Raw genomic sequence first — 13,037 nt, forward strand, 5'->3', positions numbered from 1 at the left:
TAAAGTAACATAACAGCACATAACATACGGACAGTCATGCAATCTTAACCATTTTTTCCTGCGTATGATTTGGTGTTTGAAGCAATTCAAGATCAAAGAGGAGAGAATCAAAGTGTCCTTTTACCAGTGGATCAGAGACGTCATGCTCAAAATGTGCACACGTCTGCTACAAGCTAAGTTTGAGAGTAAACAAGAAGCTGTAGTGTCCATTGACGAAAAAAAGTGATCGGTTCACTTCTCCTGTCCCATGTAAATCCGCTTCAATTCCAAGCGGCGACTCTCATTTCAATTTGACGGCGCATACGCACGTGTCCTTTCAGTCAGATGTTGCTGGTTTGATTCCCGGAAAATGCCCCAACACTCTGCAACTTGAGATAGATGGGAGGCTTGCATCACGAAAGGCATCAACTGTGAAAACTCTGCCAGATGAATCATGAGTGACTCACATTGGCGAGCGCTTTTAGGAGGAGCCTAAAGTCTTCATTACTACTTAACAAACCAAACTCATAGCTGTGCTGATAAAAAAAATCCTGTTTTGTCCTGCAGGTTGGTGAAAGATGCCCCCTGGGATGAAGTTCCTGTGGCACACTCTTTGGTTGGGTTTGCCACAGCTTATGACTTCCTGTTTGAATACTTGAGCAAGGATCAACAGGAGCGATTTCTCCAGGTGATCGGCAAGATATCTCATCTTATGTATGAGAAATCCTATAGCCGTGGCTGGGGATTTCAATACCTACACAACCATCAGCCAACTAATTGTGTGGCTTTGCTCACAGGAAGCCTGGTTTATATGACTCAAGGTCAGTAAGAATGTGTTAATGTGCCTTTTTAGCCTACAGGATGACAGAGTGGCAACCAATGAAAAAAGTGTTTACCTCATTCCTCATCACATTGCATATACTGCATATTGTCCACTAATGTATACCTTAGGCCACGTTACATGATTGCAGCAAGTTTGGTTTGGTGGTGGTAGGTATAGAGTTGAATCAGGGTAGTCAAAATCTTGATACTCATATTTTTATTTCGCAAAATTCCTGATCTTGGATACACAACATGTTATTATAACCTTGAGTGATTTATCGTGATGCATGACACAAAAATTTCAACGGATACAGACAATCAATAATTTCCCGCTTTGTATGGCCGATACCGATACTGATAATAATAATATACCTGAATATATTTTTTTGTGTATTGCAAATATATCTGTTGTTACAGTTTAAAAGAACAAAGCAATTCAATCCCACTTCCAACTAATGTAGCGCCGTTTGAGGATGATATAAGTGAATGGGAGCCAATACTCGTGTGCGCTCGTGAAAATGTTTACCCCCGGTATCAGTATTTATAATAAACATTGTCGAGGTGACGTGGGCTGGTTGCACGTGTACAACGTACACTTTTTTTCCATCTCCACATGGGGAAATGTGGGCACAGCATTAGGCGCTGGTTCAAATATAACACTAAAGCCGTGTTGACAAACGGCTCACTCTTTATTTCTGAAGTTGCGCGCAGCGGCACCATATTGGCATGGACTTTTGGATGTATTCACACCGACGCTGTTTGGTCTGTAGGTTTTGTTTCCCATACCAGTCCGGGCCTTTTATTGATGTGTGAATACACATTAACGAATGCTTGTGCGGGCTAAACAACCGGATCTAGATCCACTTTTTGAGGTGGTCTTGGTGCTCTTCCAAACTGACTAGCTACGGTTCGCTACAGGTCAGAATACAAACCACTGCCGATCCGCATTAAATGAGAGAGACCTCGAGACAACTTGGACACCTTATTGTGAGGATACATTACTGTCATGCTTATGATGACATAATACGGAAAACAATGGCAATTAAAGATCTCTCATACCGGGGCCTGCGCATCCAGATTGTCAGAGATCTCCCATCGGAAGTGGTTAGATGATGGGCGGCTTTCACCCCCGCCAAGAAGATTCTGCACGACAAGCCCGGGGTCAGGTTTAGATTACTGTATCCACCGAAATTACGTGTTTCATGACGGAAAGGAAAAGCTCTCTACGGATCCGGAGGAAGCCCGGCTGTATGCCGAATGTCACTTCGGGAATTCAGCCTGACGCTGAGAGGGGAGGTTCAACATAAGAGAATATTTAATGCATTGGACCTTTTTTTTTTTTTTCCACACCGGGGGAGAGCGGTTTTGGAGGACTTTGACGAGAGGATCATACGGGTGACTGTGGAATGCGGCTTTTCCCGAACGATAACATATAGATGTGCGGTTGTCTTACATAATTATTGCTCATAGAATTATTCGGTATGGAAGGATGGCCTATTGTGTTCAAGGGCCTCAAGTTAGTTTTAATTGTAATTGTCAGTCAATTAGATCAGTAAGGCTTTGTATTATATCTGCTGGTTTTGGTGCGCATGGTTCAGTCGCGCTTGCCTGAGGTGATGACTAGCTGGAAAAGGTGATGGGGAGGGTGTGGTGGGTCCAGCAGGATTTTCCGTGCCCTTGTCTTGGTTCTTGCAGTGTGCAAGTCCTCAATAGTGGGTAGAGCGGTCCCGCTGATTTTTTTTCGCAGTCCTAACTGTCCGTTGCAGTCGGATTTTGTCCTTTATTGTGGCGGCCCCAAACCAAACTGTGATAGAGGAACACAGGACTGATTCGATGACTGCTGTGTAGAACTGTCTAAGCAGCTCCCGTGGCAGGCCGTGCTTCCTCAGCAGCCTCAGGAAGTACATCCTTCCTCTGCTGGGTCTTTTTCAGGATGAAGTTCATGTTGGCCTCCCACTTCATGTCCTGAGAGACTGTGATTCCCAAGAACTTGAAGGTCTCGACGGTTGACACAGGGCAGTTGTGTGTGTGTGTGTGTGTGTGTGTGTGTGTGTATATATACACACACACACATACATACAAATTATTGGATGTATGGAGAACTAAATATGACACGGCAAGGAAAAAATATTCTGACTTTGGTTCAGGCAGCTTGGATTCATTTTCCCACTCTGTGGCAGTGCCAATCGTGTTAATGGTGGTTGGTCTCCTGATGGGCGCTGCAACCAACTGGTACCCATTTCAGGATGTAGTCCGCCCTTTGCCCGAAATCAGCTACCCTGCGACCCTAAACAGGATAGGCGGTATTGAAAATGGATGAATGTAATTTAAAATGCATCTGTACATCCTATTTTCTCCAAATAGGTACATACAATTCAAGTTCACATATGACCAGGTCTCTTTACACATAGACAGAAAAGAAAGAAATAACACAGCATTGCTCAGTGATCATTCAAATAGCCATGAAGTTCGGATTTCATAACATGTCATTCACCCTTTCATGTACCCTGTAACCTGATAACATGATAAGCTGTCCACTGTCATGGCCGCTGTCCATGAAAGGGTTAACCTTCCTCTTGTCTCCATTTTTCCTCATAAAATGTCGTCAAGGTACTGCAAGAGATCGCGTGACTATCAAGACAGAGTGGTAAATTAAGAACTTGTGTCGCTCTTGTGCAACATGAAATCATTCATAAGATATTTCGTGCTCCCATCATGCTGTTAGTCTTATACTGATGTGGATTGTTATCTTGCCATTTTTTTTGTTTTCTTCTTTTGGGTTTTCTTCATTTGAAGCCGATGCATCGTGCTTTGAGTTGTATTCCGCCACATCTTCAGATACCTCCTCATCTATCCGCTTAAAGGCGCTCTGTTAAATACTGTGTCTGATAAAGTCTCCTCTTCAGTCTTTTCCGTGATGAAAGATGCACTCATGGCTTCATCACAGAGAGAAATGAGAGCACGAACTTTCTGCAGCCCATTCAGGGACTCTGAATGTACTCTAGACCAGGGGTCCCCAACCTTTTTTGCCCCACGGACCGGTTTAAGTCAGACAATATTTTCAGGGACCGGCATTTAAGGTGTGGCGAATTAATACAACAAAATAATATGGTAAGAGCTGCATGAAAACTGTGGTGTTTTCGAAATATAATAATAAACACAAGGAGCGTCTAATCTGGTCGCAACACTCTTATCGCTCTGGTAATGTTTAATGTCTTCAAAATACGATACAACGCAAATTCAAAGTGCATGAAAATGACGACTCACCACAGCCCAAGCTTGATTTTCTGCAATCAGACAGTCCCATCTCGGGGTAATAGGAGACAATGACACCTCAAGTGTGTGGTTTATGTCCAGTCTACTTCGTAATTTTGTTTTAGTCGCCGTTTCTGCAGAAACTCCCCACCTCACACAGGTAGGATGTTGGAAATAGCAACAGCGCTATTGTGGCGATCTCAGAGTATTCAGCCATAACTTTGATCCAGTTGTTTCGAACGTACTTTTATGGCCACTGTCATTTGTGATCTCCAAGCAGCATTTTTACTCATTTTGCGGGCTTCAGTGTTTTGTTTTTGAGCGTCATTGGTCACGTGACCGAGAAGTGTGGCTTGACGTGAGTCAAGCGTGACACAGACGGATGTAAAAGCGAATCCGGTAATTTTTCAAAATAAAACATCTTTCGTGTTCCGAAATAAATAAAACAGAAATAAGGCAAGTTCTTTCTGTGCGGCCTGGCACCAAATGCCCTGCGGACCGGTACCGGTCCGCGGACCGGCGGTTGGGGACCCCTGCTCTCGACGATGCATGTGTGAATCTGTACTTGACAGTCTGCTCACTAGTATTTATTCCCCAAATTTAACAATCCTGTGTTTTTTATTTTTTGTTTGTAGATTTTTTTTTTCATACAATACAAAAAAAAAAAAAAGATATGATTCCTTTCGAGACCCGGACCGGATGTTTGTTTGACACCCATTTATAGTGCAAATGAACAGAATGTTAGTCTGAGTTGAACATGCCTGTTTTCAAGGTTATCTGCAGGAGGCTTACCTGTGGACAAAGCAAGTCTTGTCCATCATGGAGAAATCAATGGTTCTTCTTCAGGATGTCACAGACGGATCCCTGTATGAGGGAGTGGCCTATGGGACTTACACAACCCGCTCTCTGTTCCAGTACATGTTTCTGGTGCAGCGTCACTTTTCTATAAGCCACTTCGACCACCCTTGGCTCCTAAAACACTTCAATTTCCTGTACAGGACCATCCTTCCTGGTAATTTGCACATCATCATATCAATTTTGTTGCTTTATTTTCAACCTGTGTTGTTATAAAATGCACTTCAAATTTGTTGCTGTCGATGAAAACTTTTTTTTTTTTTTTTTTTAGGATTTCAGAGAACTGTTGCTATTGCTGATTCAAATTACAACTGGTTTTACGGACCGGAAAGCCAGCTGGTTTTCTTGGACCGTTTTGTAATGCGTAACGGTAGTGGGAACTGGCTGGCCGATATGATTCATCAAAACAGAGTGACAGATGGCGTTGGACAAGCTGGCAAAGGCCAGCGATGGTGTACTCTCCACACAGAATTCATCTGGTGAGCTTTGGAATACGTGTGTGCCTGTGTGTGTGTGTGTGTGTGTGTGTGTGTGTGTGTGTGTGTGTGTGTGTGTACTGTGTATATCCATCCATCCATCCATTTTCTGATCCTCTTGTCCTCACAAGGCTCGCTGGGGCCTATCCCAGCTGTCATCGGGCAGGAGGTGAGGGACACCCTGAACTGGTTGCCAGCCAATCGCAGGGCACACATAGACAAACAACCATACGCGCTCACACTCACACCAACAGACAATTGAGAACCGATCCCACGCTGCCCGCACACGAGTCAGGAGTGTGTACCACCATACCATTAGCAATATCTCTCTCTCTCTCTCTCTCTCTCTCTCTCTCTCTCTCTGTGTATGTATATATATATAGTAGAGAGAGACTAAATTTGAAAGTTGAAGCATAAAGTGGTACCTCTACTTGCGAACGTTTCTTCATACGAAATTTTCAAGTTACGGAACACCTCAACAGGAAAATATTGCCTCAAGTTACGAAAGAAATTTCAAGATACGAAAGGTAGGAAACTCGGCGCTGCGCAGCACCGAGTTTCCTGAACGCAACAAACTTAAAGCTGTTCTGCCATTGGCTATTACTAAGCATCTTCCTGGCATCCCATTGGCTAAGAGGGACCTCGATCGGACATATATATCTATGTGTGTACATCGATGTATATGTGTCTATGCAGCGTCCTCGTCATTCGCCCCTCGGGCCATGAGGTTTTCTGATATTTTTCGTAAATGTGAATCACCCAGAAAACGTGTTCACCAGTTGGGTGATCGCTCACTATGCTGATGTTTGCTTTGGACATTTTTGAAGAATTGTTAAAAGCCGACAAAAGCATCCTTGGATCAGTTGTTTACAAAACGCCAGGCAAAAACCACTTCTGAGAGAGAACATGAACTACAGGGGGCAAAAAACGATGAGGACGCAGTTAAAAGTTAAATGACCATAATTTTTATTATTTATTCTTGGTTTTTTACATTATACACAACCCTTGTTTATTGTGCAATAATCTAATTGTAACATATATTTGTTTATTCTTGTTTTTTTTACATTATACACAACCCTCATTTATTGTCCAATAATCTAATTGTAACATATATTTGTTACATATTTTGATGCATTTTTATGCTTTAGAAAACATTTATGTCTGAATTTATTTGGGGGGAGGGTGGAACGGATAATGGCATTTACATGGAAAACGCATCTCTACTTATAACATTTTCTTGTTCAGAAATTTCTTCCAGAACCAATTAATTTTGTAAGTAGCGGTACCACCGTATTTCATTTTAAATCTGTTTTACCCCCTAATATTATCGTGCGGTCTTCAATTCTATTTTTGTTTTAGGTATGACCCGGGTCTTATTCCGAAGCCCCCGTCGGATTTTGGGACATCTCGGCTGCATTATTTCGAGGACTGGGGTGTGGTGACCTATGGCAGCGCTTTACCGACTGGCACCAACCACTCCTTTCTTTCCTTCAAGTCAGGGAAGCTCGGGGGACGTGCAATTTTTGATATTGTTCACAAGAGCAAATACAAAGAATGGATTAAAGGGTGGAGAAACTTCAATGCTGGCCATGAACACCCTGATCAGAACACTTTCACCTTTGTGCCCAATGGGATTCCATTCATCACTGAGGCACTGTACGGACCCAAATACACTTTGTTGAATAATGCAGTATTGTTTGGTCCGGCCCTCACAGGGAGTTGTTTTAAGCCGTGGGCTGGCCAGGTAACAGAAGCCTGTGACTCCAAGTGGCTGAAATACAAAGCGGGGCCTGCTGCTGACGCTCGTGGCAAAGTCGAGGCAGCCATGGAGAGACATGGAATGGTTTTCATTCGCGGGGAAGGACATTCCGCCTACAATCCAGACCTGAAAATCCGAAAATTCCAGAGAAACGTCCTCCTCCTTCACCCGCAGCTTTTACTTGTGGTGGACCATATCCATTTGGATCCCGATAGTCCATCCAGGGCCATGAGCACATTCTTTCACAATACAGAACTGCCATTCAAGGATATAAAAGTCAACAACATGCATGGAGCATTTGTATCGCACGATGGAGACAAATATCAAATGTTCTGGATGGATGACACAGGTTACAGTCATCGAGGTGTCGTCGGTTACTGGCGTTATCCACGGGGGTATCCATATAATGGCTCGAATTATGTGAACGTCACAATGCCATTAAGATCTCCTCACACCCGAGTCGCCTACATATTTTTTGGACCGGGTGTGACTCTTACCAGCTTCAGCCTGCGTGGTGATGACCAAAGAGTGGATATTTACCTGACCACCAAGGAGCACGCTTACACAATTTACCTGCTGACTGGCGAAGTCACCAGCAAGCCTCTTTTTGCCATGGTGATGATGGACCAAAAGAAGATCGTATTTGAGAAAAGGTCAGCTCCAGCCGGCAGCTCACCTCCGGAAGTCGAGGAATATGTCAACCTGATGGAGGACAATCTTCAGCATGTCAAACCAGTCTTTCAGCAGATGGAACGCCATATTCTTGGAAAGGTACTGAATACCGACAGCTTTCGTAAGACTGCAGAACGCCTGCTCCAGTTCTCCGATAAAAAGAAAACAGAGGAGGTCATCGAGAAGATGTTCGCCTTGTCCAAGAAACACGCCAAGGATAAGATGGGAAAGAAAATGAACTTTGGAGAGAAGCTCTCGGAAAATCTGCCTGACATTTTTACACAGATCGAGATCAGTGAAAAGAAAGTGAGGCAGAGGACATCGAAGCGTGTATATGAGGACAGTCCAGAAGAGGGAGATACAGACTCGCAAGCCTTTATAGACTATGCGGATAGCCATAAAAACAGGAAGGGCGGCTTTGTGAAAGGCCGAAAATTTAAAGAGGTCAATATGTTGGTGACGACCGGGAGCGAGCGCGTCGCCAGCACGGCCTCTTCCATAAGACTGTTTCTCCTCTTGAACACGGCCACTTTCTTTTTGCTACTGGCGGTCTTATTGACTCGCTTTCACAGAGGCCGAAGCATACACACACAGAGATGTTTTTATACCATCCTTACAATCGACTGCCTGATCTTACTGTACCTCTACTCATCCTGCTCTCACATTCAATGCTAACATCGTGAGTGGGCTTGTCGAGCTGGAAAGGCGAGTCGCAACGCACCAACTGAAACTCTTCGGGTGGCATTGATGGCAGGCAGTGTTGGGCAAGGTCATTTCCGATGCAAACTAGTTCAAAGTTGAGTTTTTTCATGAACTTGTCCAGTTTTTTAATATCTCAAAAAGGATCTAGTTCAGTTTTTTTTCACCCTACAACCTCATGAGGAAAAACTTGTTGCTTTAATACTCTTTTTTTTTAATGAAAAAATTAAAACCAAAACAGGACTCTAGTCTTTAATGTGCTAGCACAAATGCAATCTAAATTAGGAACCATACCGAGGTAGGAAATGAGCTTTCACACAAACACACTCGAACCAAAACCCCTCTCTGTTAGGCTTTGCTAGAGATGAGCACAGGACCCACAGGCAGACACAATGAACTCAGAACAGGTTTTATTGTCAGGAAGAGGGACAGCGTAATGGGAATTTGACATATAACAGCGCTAAATGGAAGTAACTGTTCGTACTATTGAATGCTGACCGTACCTTTGACTGATGACCAGTTATTTTGCAGATAAGCAAAGTTGCCTACACATGCACTAGTCTGTACTCTGTGTAGCTGCTCAAAATGCTGATTGCACTGACCTTCACCACCTCCCAACAAAATAAAATGAGAGCGCAAGACGCGGAGGGGGAGAAGACGTGGAGAAGACACTCTTGACAGATCTGTGAACGGTGTCCCTCCATGTTTTTTTTTCTTTCTCAAATAAATCTCATCGTTTTTTATAATACTTGTTGTCTTGGCTTCCCTGGACAAGACAACAGGTCTAAGAGTCAGGAACCAAAGCAGTCAGAGGAGCCAAATAGAGGTGTAAAGCAAGGCTAGAACGTAGCAGCTAGAACGTAGCGGCTAGGCAGCAGCGAGTACGGCTGGGAAGCTAGCTAGCTAACGGGTGGCTCATCAGACTCGCCTTTATTCTGCAGAGGAGAGTGTGGCTGACGAGGTGAAGACTGGCAGGTGTGTCGGTGAGACAGGTGCAATGATTGGGGAGACGCCCAGCCCACACTGAATTAAGGCAAAGGTCACCAAAAACAACAGGGTGAGGGGACACACGGTAGATTGCTGAGGACAATGGATTCCAACACTCTCGTCTTCAGGCTAGCGTTAAACCATGACACACACGTTGACTTCCTGTGATTACCCCGAGCCCCGCGTGACATCCAAATGGAACTGGTTGTCATGTGTAAAACACAGTAACTTACCTTTTAAAGTCTGTTTCCCACTGATGACGTTAGCGTATGCTGAGTTCTCGTCAGGGTTCGTTCAAGGCCGCAAACCTACCCCAAACATTCTCCAACACTTTTAATGTTTTGTTTTTTTCTCATCGCAAGGAAATTTGGAACGTTTCAAATGAATTTGCTTTCTAGCGAGCTGGAACAGTAGATATTAATATAGTACAACAAGTACACTGATGCCATGTCCGCGTTAATATATGAGGTGTGTCAGAAAAGTTATAGGACTGATGTCACACTCACCACAAAAAATTTTTCATTGCAATATATAAACTGAAAGTTTTTCCATTCTAAGTAATCCCCCTGGGCTAAAACACACTTCCCCAGCTTTATCGGCAACACTTTCATGCATTCTTATGGAATCTTTCGGAGCTCATTGTGATCAGCCACAAGTTGTCCTGCTAGAGCTCTCGCCTCTTCTCGCACACTGAACAAAGCAAACTCCGGTGGTTCTCTTTTTAGATTTGCTGGTTGACTGTCCACACTCCCTCTTTGCGGTTTGGGTTTGAAGTATTGTATTAAAAAAAATAACTCATCCACTCACGAGTTTTGTTTACTTACTCCACACTTCACTATGTTTCGGTTTCGGCTTTGCACATTGGGTGTTGATTATTTTGACAATTTAGCCGAATGTGTGATGAGTAATTCCACTTTGCTGTGATTGCGCTCTTTCCTTTGACATATTATTTCTATGTTGTGGTTTATAGTCTGCCAAAGTGTATTTCATGAGGACAGGTTATTTAAACACACACACATTTGTGTGGATGGATAGATTTCAGACGTAGCTAAAATGTTATATTTAGGAGGTAACTAAACTATGTTCCACCAATGGAATTTTGCCCATTACAATTCAGTACGCTACACACATTTGGTGTACTACTTGACATTGTACATTGAGCATTAGAAATCAAACATTTTACATAGCCCTTCAGAATAATAAGAAATAATAGTTAAAAATACAGTTATTATTTATCCCATTTCTTTTCTCAGGTTTAAAGATTCACTACACAGATTAAATCCAAATTGACACACACCCAGCATATTCGCAACACAACGTGAATTGTGTTGTGTCCCGAAGCAAGTTTGTTGGCCTGTGCATTGCTCAGTGACATGCTGGCAGTGTTCAGAACACATGCAATATGAAATGTAATACCTTTAAATTATGTGCAATAAGCAATTCCCATTTTTTAAGTCAGTTTTTATCATTTGCAAATAAAATACTGCAACTGCACGCATTTTCTTGACTTTGGTTTCTTAATGTGTGAACCAGGGGTGGTGTTAAGTCCATTGTAGGGGGGATGACGCCTCCCAAATCATCCCCATCTTCACCCGTCTCCCGTGAGAAACATGTAATGAATGTGAGAAACACATAATGAATGTTTCCCAGTGTTTTGGGGAGAATTTTCTTTCAACATTTTGTGTTGCCGACCCGTGACCTAGTCGGCCAACTCACACAGCGACGCCACTGCATCCCTGGTGGAGAATGTGGTGCTCCAAGCTGCCTTACTGGCAGTTCTGGCGGCGTGCACGGAGCTTCTCGTCTGCCTGGATGGTGTCCGTTTGCAACACGGAGGCCCATGTCTGGCTGGAAAGAAGATGACCTAGTTCTGCTAAACTCGTCTGTTTAGCGGCCAAGCTGCATGCAGTGTTATTAGCCAAGAGTGCTAGCCGGAGCTAGTATCCATGACTACCTGCCTAAAAGGACGTAAATAAAATTTTAGTGTTGCTCACTGTTGTCCACTGTAGCCTGTAAAAACAATAGATCAGCACAATATTGTTCATTTTGTGGACGTGATTATGGTTTTTGCTCATAGGAGCTGACATTTTATGCCAATAAAGTCAAAATGTTGTGCAAATTGCTTTTATATATTCACAGGTTGAAGTAGACGAGTAGAAACGTGCGCATGGATTTTTGTCACGATTGGTCACCGTTTCAAACACAAAGTGAAACGAGAACGTGGCAAGACATATTCCAACGCAACCCTGCCATGGCGTTGATAGGCTGAGATAAAGAAAAAAAAAAACAAGCTACACGCCAAAAAGCGGATTGCCAAACTCTGGTTTGAGTCATCACAAAAAAGCCTTGAAATCACTGCAGATTGGGGAGGGCTAAGGGCAACCATTTGAACACCCATTTGAAATATCTATTGTGCATACCAGCGATTCTCTTCAGAGCGAGTGAGGAGAAGCAGCCTGAGCGACTGAAAACTCCAATCCACTAGATGGCGTTAATTAACATTTCACTATTGTTTGCTGCCCACTAATAGAGACGAAGAATCGTGTTGGGTAAAATGGGTGCACGGGTCGTGCGAATGTTTAGAAATTTCAATCTAGAAAACAGGATTGAGCGAGAAATTTCGAAGGAAAAGCCTCGGTCTGCGCCGAGGCACCAGCTCACTCAACCGACCTCCACTGGTCAAAATGACGGTAAGAGTATGGAGGCTTTCGTTGACTGATTGGTGGTCGGAAGGAGAAAAACATGGGGTCATGCGTTTCCTAATTCCGAAATTGAGAGTATGTCCTTTTGCCCACCACAGCAAATACATTTTCGGCAGAAGTATCGGGATCTGTCCACCAGAAGAACGATCCTCTATTGTTAAATTTGAAGTCAGTGTTTGTGGAGTCGAAAGATAAAGCAGCCGGCCCAGTTAAGGTCAGTACTCCTAGAAGCTAACTGAAAGTGTTTGCAAAAGTTCATTTACAGCTGTACAGATTTTATACATAAATGTTTGTCGCTGAAGGACAGTGCTTTGAAAAAGTATTCAAAACCCTTTAACGGTTGCCACATTTTGTGACCGTTAAAACGCGGAAACGTGTATTTTGCTGAGAATTTATGTGATAGACTGACATAAAGTGGCATGAAATTGTGAAGTGGAGCGAAACTGATCGAAGGCTTTCAAAATGTGAAGCGAATATAAATCTGTAACGTGTGGTGTGCCTTTGTATTCAGACCTCTGCACTGCAAAGTAATGCAATCGATAGGCTTAAAAAGCTAAGTAGTCCACTTGTGTGTAATTTAGTTTCGTTTGGAAATCAACAGACAGGGCACATATAAAATTGTGGAAGAGTTTAAAGCAGGTTCAAGTCATTAAAAAAAAAAGTACAAGCTTTGAACATTTCGAGCACCATTCACTCAATCAAGGCAGAAATGCAAAAGAATGATTCAGATCATGGGCGCTCAACCTTTTATGACTGAAGATATACTTTTGAATTAGCCAACCTCGTGCAATTGTCCATTTCAGTGTCAAAATCGCAAACCCACAATTTATT

At 43.1% G+C, this 13,037-nt stretch overlaps 1 protein-coding gene and 1 long non-coding RNA gene across 3 annotated transcripts in view; both read left to right on the forward strand.

Moving 5' to 3' along the window:
* The window catches only part of dse (dermatan sulfate epimerase), a 13,430-nt gene extending 4,611 nt beyond the window's left edge, over positions 1–8,819 (forward strand). For both annotated transcript variants that reach the window (XM_019859132.1, XM_019859138.1), the window contains 4 exons: positions 547–800; positions 4,829–5,068; positions 5,183–5,390; positions 6,747–8,819. In XM_019859132.1, the coding sequence (XP_019714691.1) occupies positions 547–800; positions 4,829–5,068; positions 5,183–5,390; positions 6,747–8,493 (2,449 nt within the window). In that variant the 3' untranslated portion in view covers positions 8,494–8,819. The remainder of the gene's footprint in view (positions 1–546; positions 801–4,828; positions 5,069–5,182; positions 5,391–6,746) is intronic.
* Positions 8,820–9,060: 241 nt separating this feature from the next.
* The window catches only part of LOC109509290 (uncharacterized), a 15,836-nt gene continuing 11,859 nt past the window's right edge, over positions 9,061–13,037 (forward strand). Inside the window, exon 1 of the long non-coding RNA XR_002166915.1 lies at positions 9,061–9,509. This is a non-coding gene — a long non-coding RNA (uncharacterized LOC109509290). The remainder of the gene's footprint in view (positions 9,510–13,037) is intronic.

The sequence above is a fragment of the Hippocampus comes genome, unplaced genomic scaffold, assembly GCF_001891065.2.
Source record: "Hippocampus comes isolate QL1 unplaced genomic scaffold, H_comes_QL1_v1.1 scaffold26, whole genome shotgun sequence".
Lineage (NCBI taxonomy): Eukaryota > Metazoa > Chordata > Actinopteri > Syngnathiformes > Syngnathidae > Hippocampus > Hippocampus comes.